A 16032-nucleotide genomic window follows, 5' to 3' on the forward strand; every position below is an offset into this window, starting at 1 on the left:
CTACAAACATTGGCATCACCCCTATTGACCCTGTACTTGCGATCTGTAGACAAAAATTCCTTGCTGAGAATCCATTCCAGAGAAAATAAAACATAGCCATTGAAGATGCTTCTCATCCTTTGCTTGCTGATATCACCACGGAATTCCATTTGCCTTTGTTTGTGAATCAAATGGACTGGAGTATCCATTGCTTGCAATCGAGGTAAATGAAAACATTGGAAATGGGGGTAAATGAAATAGCAACTTCATTATCATTTGGAGGTCCTTGAAATATTGTTGTAACAATACCATAATGAACCGTCACTTGGTACGAGCAAATTGATATCAACAGATTCTTGCATTTACACTTATTGCTTTTATTTGACTGCAAACATGATTTGTAATGATTATCCAAAATGTGTTGGAGTTCGCTATATTTTAGCTTAGCCTTAGTGTTTGTTAATGTTTGAACTTTGTATCTTGGGCCAAGGAATGAGACTTGGACTTATAATGTTTTCTTCAACCATGCTGGTTGTTTGATTGGGAAGAAAATCAGCTTCAATAGTTATCCCTCTATAAATATGATTTATATTATAATTTTCCAGACTATTCAGTAGAGGCCACACCTGATGTAATAAGTTGTCGATTTTCGAATCAGGGGATTTTCCTTTTTTTACTGCATTGAGAATTATTATTGAGTCCCCTTCTATTTCCACATTAGTGGAGTTAAAATTTTACATATTTTAAGGCCAAGAATAAGGGCATGCATTTCTGCTTCATTGTTAGTGCCTATTTTAATTTTTTTGGAAGCAGCCCCAATAACATTCCCTAGCTCATTTCTGATGATACATTCTGCCCCTGAGAGACCGGGGTTCCCTTTTGAAGCCCCATCAAAGTTGAGTTTGATCTAATTTTGTGTTGGTGGAAGCCAAACAGCTTCCTTTCTAAGCATTTGTGACTTATCTCCACCAACCCCATTAATAGGGATACATTGGTGATAGTTAGTTGACAAAAGCTAAAATTAAAAATAAAGCACACTAGGACTTGTAATTTTTCTGTTCTTTACAAGAAAATATATAATTTTTTTAAGAGCAGAAAATTATTATCGAAACCCAAAGAGTTAATAGTAAGAACAGAACAATACAAATGATTAAGGTGTCTAAATGCACTGAAGTTTTATCAGTTGATTGAAAATGTAGGCATCTCTGAATGCCAGTGTATCATGTTTTCAAATAATGACATTACTGTTATGGTTCCCATCTACTGCTCTAATTGATTATGGTGTAAAATTTAACCATTGATGTCATGATGATGACTGTGAAATTTCAATATAATAGATCTTTTCTTTTGTTGACATTTATTTCTGTACTTCCAAATCTTAATTTTTAAATCTTTACTGTTATACATTTTTCAAAGTTGTGTTAGCAAGAGTGTATTATTTTAACTTAAATAATTAAATAGTTTTTAACGTTTTTCATCTGAAAATGCCTGCCTGCCATTATTCTGAAAAATGGTTTACTGGTCCCCCTCCCATCTCCCATAACAGTACCGGTACTTGTATCCTAGTAACTGTGATGTTTATATTCATTATTGCAAATTAGTTTAAGTGCCATTAAGACGTTAGAGAATTGCAGAGTATTCAAAAAGGTAGAATGTAGAAGATTTGTCAAAGGCATAAGAGCACTATGTATTTTTAATTTAACACCTATAATATGTATAGTCAAACCAGAAGCTATGCAATTAATTTAATATAACTTCAAGTAAATGGCATACACAAGGAATAATATGTGAGTTGGATTGGTACAAATCAAACATCTTATCTCTTTACAAATTGGAATTTATTACCGAATAAAGGACTACTAAAGGGATAACTTTGAATCTTTTAAAGATGACTTGAAATTGAGTAAATATTCTATTTAGAATAAGCGGCAGAAAAAACACTCAAGATTATCTTTTGATTGAGATGGTAGGCTAGTATTTTATGGATGCTTTATTCAATTTTAACTTTGGATTGAGACTTTCTCTTGTATGTATCTCTAGTATTGCAACTTAGTTTTTTTCCAATCAGGACTTGTGGAAAACAAGGTTTTGTAAAGTTCCTTTCAGCACTAAGTGTGTTTATAGTTAATATTCTGCTTGTTGGTTTGAATTCATGATTATTCTTTTTTCCTATTTGTGCAGTATAAGGATATTGAAAATGAGGAATTTTTAGCCACAACAATGGATGAAGAAATCTCACCAGCAATTTCTAGCGAATTAGGAGCACAGTGCCAAAACTCAGCTTACCAAAATGTATGTATTGACAATCTGTCTTCAAATGTATATAGCATATTTTTCTTATTTTACATGGCAAACTCTAATGCTATTTTATCTGTATAATTTAATTATGTTTATTTTACTTGCAAGTCTGGAATTGCTGTTATAGCTGACTAATTGCAAAAGTACTTGGTTGTAATTTTATGAATATATTCTTTTGACCTTTTGTTGAATCTGTCATACCACTTGCAATCTTCCCATCTTTGGTACCAAAAATGTACCCTTTGTTACGGTTCTTCAATGTCTTAACTTCCGTAAATATCCTTATCTTTTGAAACTGCTTAAATAGAGATCACAAAGGCAAAAAAAAATTGCAGTGTGCATCAGAACTTAGCATACATGCCCAGATAAAATTTGGTTTGTGAATTTGGCATGCAATGCCACCCTACTAAACCTGCACTTTTGGGATAGAGGGTGTGAGTGCTAAGAAACCTTCCATGGAATACCTTACTTACATGGTAAATATCACATGATGTTCAATGTAATTCTCTCATTGGTGGTTAGGCTCATATGTTGGAAAAAACACTAATATCACAAGCATACCTCTATTCCAGGAATTGTAATAGGTACATATGATCTTTCGCTTATTGAATACTTAATACATATAGGCACAGGCAGTCTCGAACCTTGTCCTAATCACAACAATGATGCTCTTGAGTTTGACTATATCTACTCACAAGTATCTTGATCATGGCCTTTTGACAATGAAGGAATAATATTTCTAGCATTGGTTATATAGCACTTACTAGACTGAGATTACCTAGAGCTCAAACAAAGGATTTGGAATTAAATAATACTCTAAGGTATCACAATTACAAGTATATCATTGTGTAAGATACGATTCACCTTCTTCAACATGTACGGGTCAAGTACAAGTATTGCAACTTTGCTGCCAACTATGTGTAGTGTTTGACCTGTTTCCAAGAACACCCTTTTGGCCCATAGGATTTAGTAGTGGCAGTATATATGGAGGAAACGAATGTAGACTCTATGAGAAACCTTGAAGCTAAATTACTAGGTTTTGTTGTTTTGGGTGCCATCACCATACTGAATAGGATGGCTATGGGTTCAAGTTATAGTTCTTGCCAAATATGCCTTGAGTTCATATGGGTGAAATAAAGAAAAGGCATTTTTTAAACCCCATTTTTATAGGATGAACAATACTCTACTCTCTTGTTACTTTGGTTTGGCTCTTTGAAGCTATCCAATCTAGAGAACACAACTTTCATGAGAACAACTTCATGTGCCCAAATCTTTAATCTCTGTCACATTGTGTCAATCTAGTGTTGATAGATTTATATTTTAATTATTTATTCAATGGAAGCATACCTTAACGGCTTGGCCTTCTCACTAGATTGCAAAGTTTGGGTCTAAGCAGTAAACGTCTCTTTGGTTTGATACTTGCGATTGCTTATCTCCTATTAGACTTATTTGCAAATATTGAAGGCGGTCCTCCAAAGTATGAGTGGCTCAACTTCTTCACTTAGGAAGATAGTGTCTCTCCCCCATTTAACCCTCTTCGGTAATATTTCCAAATCATTTGGCCATCTTTTGTGCTTGACTGAATTCAACATTTTGTATTATTATCTCACAGTTTCTGTTTTATTAGAATTGGGGAATTGCATGTTACTTTTGTTTAATGTTGATGTTAATTATTTTGCTCTTGGCTTCAGAAAGATACTATATCCATCTAAAGCATCTCAATTTTTTGGAAGGGGACTAGATCAATCTTTTTCATTTTGTTATATGTATCTATAGTGTTGGAAATTGTATGCCTTTGCAATTTCACCTATATTTTGTATCCATTTTGAGGTCCTTTCCCTTAGCATTTGTGTAGGCTCATTTTACCTTTGCATCAGCCTTTTCCCTCTGAGGATGCTCAAGATCCCTTTTTAGTAGCTACCTTTTTATATCACTTTTGCATTAACCGTGTGATTTTCTTGTCTTTTGCCGTTTTTAGCGTAATTTGTTTGAACACTAGTGCATAGCAGAAGCGTCCCTTAGCATTTGTGTAGGCTCATTTTACCTTTGCATCAGCCTTTTCCCTCCGAGGATTCTCAAGATCCCTTTTTAGTAGCTACCTTTTTATATCACTTTTGCATTAACCGTGTGATTTTCTTGTCTTTTGCCGTTTTTAGCATAATTTGTTTGAACACTAGTGCATAGGCGTCCCGTGATATTTTATCATTCAAAAGGTGTTTTCTAGTGTTTTCCACTTCTCAATGGCTTGGAATGATTCCAAAACAGCTCGTTTGTGCCTTCTTTTCTCTCCTCTTCTCATTTCAAAAGCATAATCTTTCATTCTAGCAAAACTATCTGGAAATCACTTGTCTCTCTTGCACTCTCTTGATCTGCACAACTCCCTGCAGCTTGCTACAACAATCTCAAACAAACTCTCTTGCTCTCTTGGCTTTCTCAAGCCTATCTGGTATTATCCTTCTTGTATCTTTGAGCATCTTGGGATTTATCACATCCCTTATCAAAGCTTTCATCTTTCTATCAAATCATTTATCTATCAATTATTTTTTATCTATCTATCTAGTTGTTGTGGAGGTGGAAACACCAAAGTAGGGACTTGACTGAGGCAAGTCCCAAAATAGCCCCAAACACTTTTCTCTTTTATATGTGTAGGTATTTCAAGGATATTCAAATGCACAGAGGTTTGCATTCACTTGTTTATTAGTTATTTTTCTTATTTGAATCTTCTAGTTATTCCTTTATATTTTTGTTATCTAGTATTTGTTGGTGTTTCTGGTTTTTGGCCTTTGCGGGTTAGTTGGAGTGTTGAAGTGGGTCTTGGTTATGTTTGAGTTCTTTTTGTCCGTGGTCTATGCAAGATGACAGCGCTACGCGCAGACGTCCATGCATCGTGTTGGTGTCCTTGGCTGAGACAATTAGATTTGAACCAAAGAATCTATTGTGTCTATATTTCTTATTTTTGTAGTCAGAAAGTTTAGTTTATTTATCTGTATTTGTATATTTTCACCAATTTATTTCTTTTTAGTTGTTATAATTAATTAATCTATTTTGAGTATGTAGTGAAATTGACACTCAAAGGAACACATTTATCCTTTTGACAAAGTCATATTTCCTCCATTACAATATCTTTAGAGTTTCAACCTTCAAACCAATCAATAAATGGGGCCTTCAGCTCCCCTATCTTGCCTCTAGACTCTACTATAGTGCTAAAGGTGGGAGGGGGTGGGTGTCACCATACCATAGAATCTCACACGCATCCATTTGATTGCAAGATTCATGAGCGATATTACGAGCAACTATCTATAGTAAGGGTGAGATGAAATACCAATTTGATATTGCCCTTTCTTTCAACAAGGGCCCCACTACCTATAGGTCAATGATCCCCAATGGATCCCATTATAGATTAGAGTCGTCATCACTCCATATTAATCTATCAATGCCTCTCAAAGAATAGTAACTCGAACCCTTTCTTTCAACAGGGGCCCTACTGCCCATGGTTTGATGACTCGCCAAGTACTTGACAGAACTTGTGGGACTTATGATTCCATAAGCTTGCCGAGTCGACTCGTGAGCCAAGTCCCGGAGAGTCCTATTGAGTACTCGGTTGAATCTCATGCAAGGACTTGCTGAGTCTGAGGCTCAGCCTCACAAGTCATAGGGCCAGACTCTTGTGTTTGTTTGAGCTATGTCCAGCCAGGTTAAAACAGCAAAAAGTGACTTTTTTTTTCATTTTTTGGCTCAGCGTCATCCATTTTAGGTCTGAACAGCGAAATGGCAAGGGAAGGAGCACAAAAGACAAGCATTTGGGATCAAAATGCTCATAAGTAATTTTTATTTTCTTTTTTTTGTTTTCTTGGTTTGAAAATAAAAAAACTTCAAAAACTAGGTGAAACTCAGTTAAAATTTTCTCCATTTCCCTTCATCCCTCTTTTCTGTAATGTCCCCATTTTTGGAGAGGAATTGATTAATTAATTTAATTAGTTAAGTTGTCCAACTAATTTTTATTTTTCATGGTTAGCTTAATTAATTATTTTAATTAATAATATTAAGTTAATTATTTATAAAGTTATCAAATAAATTAAAAATTAAAAGATGACTTTATATTTAATTAATTTAATAAAGTGACTAATTGTATATTATATCATAGTCACTTCTAGAAGCTTCTAGAAGCTTCTAGAGATGGAATGAAAAAAAAGTATAAAGGGGGATCTAACTGAAGCTTCAAGGCAGCTTGGATTGGTTTTTGATATTGAATTGAGTTTTGTAGAACCACGGGTGTCTACAGAATTTTGTCTTTGGGAACAAAAACTCCCATTGATAGCATAACTGAGGGAATGAAAGATCTCTCGAGGGGTTGCATTGAAGAGGTGATACTTCAGTCATCTCGATTGAGCTTCATTGGTGGCCAAGGGCCAGTTTTCACTTGGGTTCATATTGGAGAAATTTCCAGCATCAAGTGTCTTCAACAATTTTTGTTATGTGTAGCTGATTGCAAATTCCATCTGCTGAGTTTTGTCTCAGTTATTTTTCAGACATCATAACTGTGTGAAGGTGCCATGATTTTTGTCATAGAAACCCATAGTGGCATCTATTTCTTACTTAATTGGAGCGCTCCACTCCTAGGGTGCCATTTATGACTTTGAAGGGAATTTGAAGGCTCTGATCTGCATTAGGGATATTATCGGATTTCTGCAGCAGCCCACGATTTTTACTAATGGAGCCCCATTAATGCCACGGATTCACCTTCTTACTAGAGCGATTATTCCCTAAGGGGGTATTGATGTTTTTTGTTGACTGAAAGATGATACAGCAGCAGCATATTATTTTCTATGGACTGAAGCCATCAGAAACAGGGGCGGCTAAGGAAGGAGCTCCACTTGGAAGGGCATATTACCTTAGCTATGACTTGATTCCTCATCTACAGCAGTAGGCGATTTATGTTACCAGGTTCATACCTTGTTTTGTTATAATTACATTGCCTATAAAATCTGTTGGTGTAGAAGATTATTTCTATTTCTGAGTATAGAGGATAATACATATAATTTTGCAAGCATAGAGCTTGATAGTTGTAAATGGGGATGCATTCAAATAAAGGGATCAGTCTATGAGCTTTATATTTGCCATAATAAGTCTTGTTTTAAATCTGAAGATGCTTGCTATATGTTTGACGAAATGATAATTAGTTGTGGATGTTAAATTGAGAAGTTTCTTATTTGTCTTCATTAGTCAATCTGTCTTTCTGCTCATTGCATTACACCTATATGAACAAACAAGCAAACATACACTTCTTCAACATTCAAACAACCACAGAGAAAGCAATCAGATTTTTAATAACAGCAGGTCTAAGGGTTGTAGGACAACTGTTCGATGATATTCCTTGTGTCATATGAGCATGTTTTCATCATAACACGCAAGTTATACTAGCTGTCAAGACTGCATAACACGCAGGTTATACAGACAGAAAACTAGAACAGCAGGTTGTCCGTCACTTGTTTGACAATATTCCTTGCATATTCAGTTTATCAACAGCAGGGGATATTTCATTTTCCTAACATTTTTAGCTTAGTTTTGGATTCTATTTTTTTAAAATTGTTTCTTATCATTTTTCTTGTTGCTGTATTTTACAAAACCTTATGGATATTTTTCATGTTAAAATAGCAATGTGAAGTTCAAGGTCAACATGAGTGGTAGGAAAGATCCTACATGGAAATATGGGAAATTGGGAGATGTCAAGGGCCACATCACTTGTAATGAATGCAAGCAATGGATGACAAGTGGAATTAATAGATTAAAAATACTGCCTTGCTAAAATACTTGGATAACATGTGAAGATATGTCCTACATTGACACCGAAGATTGTTAGAGAGATGAATGCCCTACTTGTTGAGTATGAGTTGAAAAAGTAGAAAAGCAAAAGACAAAGGAAGCACTAGCAGCAATGATGAGTCATAATTGTTGTGATGTCTTCGCACATCAACCCATTGCAAATGGGACCCCCATTGTTGGCTTAGCTTAAGTGTCTTAGTTAGGTTGTCTTAGCTTGGTAGTAGTTGTAGTCTTTACCTTTGCTAGTGAGAGATGATTCATCTTGTGAATGTCAGGGTTGAAAATTGCTAAAGGTTGCTAATGTTGCCAAAAGTTGTCAAGTTGCTAGGGGTACAAGATGTCTTTAGGAGTTGATGGTTGGGAAAGGAGTGGTAAGTTTGCTTGTTATTCTGGTAGGATTGCAAGCACAATGCCTAAGGTCATGAATTAGGAGTGGTAAGTTGAAGAGCAAGGAGTGGTAAGTTTGCTTGTAATTCTATTAGGATTTGCAAGCACAATGCCTAAGGTCATGAAGAGCAAGGAGTGGTAAGTTTTCTTGTAATTCTATTAGGATTTGCAAGCTTGATGCCTAAGGTCATGAATTGCAAGTTCACATGGTGCAAAGACTTAAAAGGGGAAAATCATGAAAATTTGACTAAGTAAAGGATCAACCCCCTTTTAGCATGGACAAATTTGTTCAAGCTCTAGTGTCATATGCACTCTAAGTTGTGCAAAGGACCCCTTCAAATGCACTTCATGCTCCTTTGTGGAAACACAACCTTCGAGTCCGCTCGATCAACATCTTGTACAAGCTTGCACCTGAAATGCGCACTTGCAAGCCCCTATCTCATTTGCGCCCAAGGCAAGAGGGGGGAGAGGAAATTTTCTAAGTCTAAGTTTTGTGCAAACTCTTCATTCAAGTGCACTCATATCCTACCTTTGCTTGTGTATAATCAACCCCTAGATGCGCTCTAGCACCTCACCTTGTGCATAGGAGATCTCCAGATCCGCCCATAGGGGAGGTGGAAATTCATCTAAGTTAAGACTTTGTGCAACATGTTTGTGCACGTGACCCTTTGAAACCCGCTCTTGGATGAAGTTGTGCAAGGTACCCCTTCATTTGTGCTCCTGATGTTATTCAAGACCACCCTTTATATGTGCTCAAGGGGAAAGCAATTCAAAAGTTGTAGTGTTGAAGCTCATTCAAGGTGTTCATTTGTGCAATCACACCCTTGAAATGCACTCCTAAGACCATCATTTTGTGCAACTACCTACCTCAAATGTGCTCAATCATGAGACTTGTGCAAGGCAACATCTTGAATGCGCCTAGGTTTGTTTGCCCTATGTTTTGTTTGTGCAAGGAAGGGTTGTCGTGCGCTCATACTTGTGCATGCACCTACTTCAAATGCACTCCACATCTTGTGTCAAGGCACCATCAATTTTCCCCAAGGCAAGATCAGTTTTGTACAAGCCATCACTACAAATGCGCTCTACTTGATTTGTGCATACATGACCTTCAGTTGCGCTCTACTTGACTTATGCATACATAGTCCTCAAGTGCGCTCTAACACTTGTGCAAACAATGCTCTCAAATGTGCTCTTACCATAGCTTGTGCAAGCACATACCTGAATCCCGCCTTACATTGTGCATAAGCATACTTCAAATCTGCTCCTCTTTGTGCATATATGCACTTCAACCCCACCTTAACCTCATATGTGCCTAGAAGAAAGTTCGACCCAAGTCAAAGTGAAGGAGCTATTTAAAAGTCAATGAGAAAGCAATGGTAAAAGCTTCAAGATGGCTAGGAGGAGATCAAAAGAATTGTGCAATCTTGCACTTAAAACCTGCTCCACATCAAATTTGTGCAACCTTACCCTCTAAAGCCGCTCAGCATAATGTTGTGCAAGCAAGACCTCTAAACCCTCTATGCAAACTTAGGGCTCATTTGCACCCAAGGGGGATGAAGGATGAAATTAAGTGTCAAGTCGGCCAAGATCTCAAGGTTAATAAAAAACGTTTTAACACAATACAAGGTCGGTCTAGCTTGCAAAGAGATGTGACCCTAGCCTTGGGTTCCTATATAAGGAGAGTAATGCATTATCATTTGACAACAATTCAATTTTTTAAACAAAGCAGAGTAGAGTGACTTGACCAGCAGATCTGGAATTCTTCTTCATCAGCAAATCTGTGTTTTCAATCAGCACTAAGGCAAATTTGGTAACCTGTTCTTGTGTTAACCTGATTGGTGCCTCCTTACATGCGATTTGCAAGGGTTTTTTCATTGTTTTTCAGGCATGATTAGGTGCGAATTTGTCTCAGCTTGGGTGCAAATTCAGGCAGACCTTATCAAACACCAAAGTCAGCCCCAAAAAAGTTCATTTCCATTCTCAACTGGGTGCAATTTTCAGGCTTCAATTAGGCGCGAATTTGTCTTGATTGCAAGCGAGCTAGTACCAACTTTCATCACCATTGTTAATCAGACCTAACTTAAAATTGAAATCAGTCAAGGGCAAGGTAGGAGTGGATTGCTTGAGGCAAATTTCACCTATATCTTGACCTAGTTTGTGCTTATATTGTCATTATCAAGTCAGACTTGAGTTTTGAAATCATTAAACTAGGCATTTGAGAAGACTAAAAGCTCACTATAGGCTGGAACGTCATCATTTTAATAAGTTCATTTTATGCTGCTTATTGCATTTCGTCCCTAACCTTAGCATCCTTTCATTTTGTAACTTGTTTATTTTTTAGGTAAATTTCATGTGCAAGGACCGGAGGCAAATACAAATGAGGAACGATTTCAAGGGAGTCCTCATGGAATCAAAGATTACTTCAAAGTGGTGAAAGATTAGTGACACGAACTTGGGGCACATCAATGTGGAGGACTTCCAACTTGGGTGTTTGGACGTGGAAATCATAGTTTTTCCAAGATGGCAAGGAAAATGACAAGGAATGGCATAGCTCAAGCAACCAGTTTTCCCCCTACGGTGCAAATTGTGGAGTGTGCCAAGCATTACAATTTAGAACAAAGGCAAATAGTAAGTCTAGATGGCAAGGTTCTAACTTATCTCACCGAGGCCACAATTGCAGAGGCAATTGATCTTCCTACCTACAGCTCCATGGTCCACAAAACCAAGGAGGATGCATTGGTAATGTACAACGTCGGACTTGAGTCATGTGTCGAGATCATCAACAATGTTTGGATGAAGTATCCAAGGCATCATCCTTCCAGACTACCAAAGAAGCTTTTAAAGTCTGATTTCAAGGAAGGATATGGCAATATCAAAGACATCAACAAGAATCCCAAAATTTTGGTTGCATGTTGAAGGATGCAATTGTAGTAGAGGCCAATGGTTTTAGATGATCACAAATGAAGTCTTCAATCACTAGATTTCTCCATTGTTTCTTGCCAAGGACTAGTATAATGTTTTACATAAATAACTCCAAGTTCCAGTTGTCATGGATATGATCTGCCTTGAACACCCTGTTATCATCTTATAGCATTCTTGATATCCTCATAAGTTGGATTGAGGAATCCTCATCAAGGCAAGGGGAAGTATCTCTTGGAAACTACATTTTTGGTTTGGTAAGGAGAGTGGAGTTGAACCATAACCATTTATTCTTGCAGAGGAAACCAAAGGAGCAACTATAATATCACGATTGAGTGAAAATGTGAATTGAAGTTCAACATAGAAAACCTTGAAGTAGGCATTTGAACATCACAAAAAGGTGAATGCATAGTTGGATAAGTAGGGATCAAAATAAAATCTACGGTGTGATTTCCTTCTTGGTAACAGTGGGTGATTGATGTGTTATCTATTTCATCAAAATTGGTGTGTTCTGAATTGTATTAAGATAAATTTGGGAATCTTCCTCTATATTGATGTTTGTTAAGTTTTCCTTCTTGCAAAGTTGTAGCCATATTAACTTAAGGCCATGAATTCCACTTCATTGTTGATGCCTATCTGAAGCTTCCTAGAAATGACCCAAATCAGCTCACCATGCTCATTCCTTATAGCAACCGCGACTACCAAAATGAAAGAATTTCCCATGGGAGCTCCATCAAAATTTAATTTTAATCTTCCACTAGGCGGAGGATACCATTTGGTCCTTGATCCGTTTGCTTTTGTTTGTAGGTCATTGGGATTATAATCTAGTGAAATTTTGGGAGTTTCACATTTTTCATCATTGCCTCATCCCAACTTATGAATGGTCTTGGAAAAAATGTTAATTATTTTACTCAATAATTACTCTATGTTTTAAACTTTTATGTTAATGTTGATTAATTTACTTTATAATTACTGTATGTTTAATGTTAAATACTTTATTTTATTATTTATCATGATAATATGATATTATAGTTTTAATATTTTTATATTTATATTATAGTTTATTTATTTTTGATAAAAACTGCCATGTCAGTCCTGATCCCTTACCCAAACATTCATTTTAACCTTACATTTTAATTATCCAACCATGTAAGGAAGGTAGATGCTATGTAACATAATATCTACAAACTATTTATCTAGGGGAGAGGATCCAGTAGTTGAGAACCCCAACTTCATGCTTTTCAAAATTCCATGTGGAAGTTTCAAATTACTCCCAATTTTTTACAGCATCGTATTTGGCTTCCTTTGCTTATAACTAAGGTTTTTGGGCCACACCATCAAATATGGTGCCACATCAGCACGATTTTTGCCAAGGTGTCCAAAAAGGCCCAAAAAAAAGTGAGACCAATACTTGTGCACTATGTTCTGTTTTATTAGTGTGCTGATGTGGCATCACATGATTTGTTTCTTTTTAGATCTAAGGTATGCATTTCATTCAATTATGGGTAGTCATCATCAACACTAACAACTTTAAAGTCACAATTATTGGTGGAATATTGTCAAAGATTTTGGGCATTAAATCAACAAGTGCTATAACAACTATTGGAATGCACTCAACTACTGGGTCCTCTCTCCTAGTTGACCTTGATATTAGAGGTAGCATTTATATGTAGCAACCATGTGCCTGAGAATGGCTGAAAACAAAATTGCTTCACCATGAAATTTTATTACTCATTAATTGATTAAAATCTGATCTTGTGAGTATCTTGATCTTAAGGCTGAGCTTTAACTAACTTCTACATGAAACGAACAATGTGAATTGATCAGGTATTGCTTATAACACTGACAGTGGGGATGATATTTGAAAAGGTATGTGGTTATGACGAAAATAGTTCTTGCAAAGGATATCTATGGAAACCAAGTTGGAGAAAGGCATGGCTCAGCACGTTCAGTTTCCTCCTTACAAAGAAATAAACAGAGAAATCAGAGAAAAATATAAGATAAAAATAAAATAAAAAATAAAAATTAAAAAAAGGCAGCCACAATAGCATGGTGGTGCAGTGCTTAATTTGAGAGGGAGGATAGATCCAGTATGTTGATATTTTGTACATTATCTTCATTCATATGCAATACTATCGGTACTAGCTTCTTTTCCTTATATTTTATTTGCGAACTTTCTATAACCTCATGCTTTTGCACTGCACATTGTAAAGTATGTAGCTCACACTTCCTTATCACTTAATTTTGTTCTTCGTCATGTAGTGGTATCCTAAGTGATATCAAATATTGTCTGCTTTGATTTGTTTTGTTCTTTTCAGTTATGCTTTTGGCTCCTGTTATTGTCATTAAGCATGTTTGCATATACGTTCAAAGGTGAACCTTCAATTTACATTCTCAAAATAATGCAATAAAAAATTAAATGATGATTTTGGAGTTAAGCATTAAATAGCTCAATTCTTGTGTGGCTTCAGGCATTGCCGCTAAACTTGCCTCTGTAGGAAAGGTCTATTATATCATAGATGTTGTACATTGTGTATTATATGTTATGAAGAATAGGGAGTGGTTATTTTAACAAGAGTTTATATGGTTCACTCACTGCAGGCCGAACAGTTAAGCCAATTAGGAGAAAATTTGGATGTCACCGATATCGAACAAATTCCTAATGTCTCTAAGAGGTCTGATGATCATAAGGAAGAGATCAATGGTGACAATAAATTGAAAGGTGAAGCAGCTGTAAAATTATTTACATCTTTTCCTGCATGTAGAAATCTGTGCATTATGAACAGATAGTAGCTAGAAAGACCGTGGGAGATTCATTCCACCTATTCTTCAATTCAAATGCTCCAGAATTGGACCCATAAGAAGGATTTGAAAGTAGAACAGTTTATACATCACTACATGCTAACTGGAATTGGCCTACTGTCTATAATTTAATTATAATCTACAAAGGCTGTGTATCCTGAATCTTATGCAGAATGTTCTGTCTTTTGTCATGCTAGAGGCATTCAGGGAAAAGACTAGCGGTAATACAATTTTTGATAAATTTTATGTAATGATAAAAATTTCAATTAGTCTGAAAGACACCACACATGACATCTAAGAAGCACATGTAAAGTAAAAATATTTTCTGATAACCAGAGTAGAAATATGGCACATAACCGCAGCAGAGAAAAGTTACAAGATTCAGAATTTAAACATTTCTTAGAATCAATTGCAATATTTTATAATCAATAAATTGAACTCTTTGAGTTTGTGTTCATTATGTTGTAAGCTTTTGGAAATGAAATCGAAAGCTTGTACCACATTGTGTTTTAACACCAAAATATAGTACTGTAATACGATTTTTTGTTCAATCTCATCTTATGATGCCCCTTCTATTCTACTTATTTGATCATCTTTACTAAATATCCATCATACTTCATTTCGGGAATGCGTATCAAAAGGGCTTGCTTGGTGAAAAGTCTGTTTTTTCTATTGGTTAGAATAGTCTTGATTTGAAAAACTAGATTTAATCATCACTTATAACCTAAATTACAGAACTTGTCTGCTTGCATTCTTCCCGTAACAATTTCTAAAGATTATTTACGTCCTTGTTTTGGATTACAGATAATAAACTTCCAAGGGGTTATCTTGAAACTATTTGGACTATTTTTCGACTGTTAATGGCTATTAAGCCATCATTGCAGCTGTTGAAGAATATGATCAGTTCGAGTGCAATTAGAGGAAAGGACAATGGAGGAATAGAAAAGATTCCATCTAGTGGGCAAAAGGTGCTTGACACAGAACAGAGAGAAAACTTAGACTCGGCTCTTACTCCTAAACCTATATCGACTGAAGATCTCAACTCTCAAAGAATAATCAGATTAGAGGCTGAACTTGCAGAGACAAAAATGGTTAGTATTCCTTAATGCTTAAGTTTGTTTTGATATCTGTTTTAATTCTATGAATGTCAGATCGGGCTGAAAATGTAGTTATTGTAGGCTTTGAAAGTTGTTACCGCCAGACAGGATGAACTCCAGAATAGTTTGGAACAATTGAAAAGTACAGCCTTTGCAGTAAGTAACTTGAACAAGTATGGCTAGTCAGGAAACGGAAGCAATGCGATTTCCATAGAACATTTCAATGCCACAGATCTAACTCTGAGCTTGAACTTATATTTCTGATGTCAGAAAAGGCGATGTGGTTGGAGACGACATTATGACTGATTGGGAACTGATCTGTAAGCTGCTTGATGCTGGCACCTTTAAAGGTTCACTGGTTATGGGTTGTCACAAGCATGATTAATGAGATTCAAATTTTGATTGAATCTCCATATCATTTTTTTTCTGTTTGGCATCACACTTATACTTGAGTGCAATGCAAACAGCATGTAGAATATGTAAATGTTATTAATAATTACATTTATTAATGCAGTTTCTTTAATTTCTTGAGTTTTATTTATTTTTCAGATTTGATACATATGGTCTTATAATAAAGCAGGTTACGAAAAAACGTTGAGGGCTCTCAGACTACAAAATTGCCCTGGTACAGGTGAATAGACTCAAATTTAACTCAACATATCCTTTGCATTCTCTGCCATACTTCTGAAATGGACGAGTGTAAGAGATAAAAGTGCACTAACTCTAA

At 35.9% G+C, this 16032-nt stretch overlaps 1 protein-coding gene across 1 annotated transcript in view; it reads left to right on the forward strand.

Moving 5' to 3' along the window:
• Positions 1–15828, forward strand: part of LOC131028762 (phosphatidylinositol/phosphatidylcholine transfer protein SFH12) — a 150355-nt gene extending 134527 nt beyond the window's left edge. The window contains exons 11-15 of the mRNA XM_057959100.2: positions 2161–2271; positions 14008–14128; positions 15013–15299; positions 15387–15461; positions 15576–15828. Coding sequence (XP_057815083.2) covers positions 2161–2271; positions 14008–14128; positions 15013–15299; positions 15387–15461; positions 15576–15611 — 630 coding nt within the window. The 3' untranslated portion in view covers positions 15612–15828. The remainder of the gene's footprint in view (positions 1–2160; positions 2272–14007; positions 14129–15012; positions 15300–15386; positions 15462–15575) is intronic.
• Positions 15829–16032: the final 204 nt, after the last annotated feature.

The sequence above is a fragment of the Cryptomeria japonica genome, chromosome 5, assembly GCF_030272615.1.
Source record: "Cryptomeria japonica chromosome 5, Sugi_1.0, whole genome shotgun sequence".
Lineage (NCBI taxonomy): Eukaryota > Viridiplantae > Streptophyta > Pinopsida > Cupressales > Cupressaceae > Cryptomeria > Cryptomeria japonica.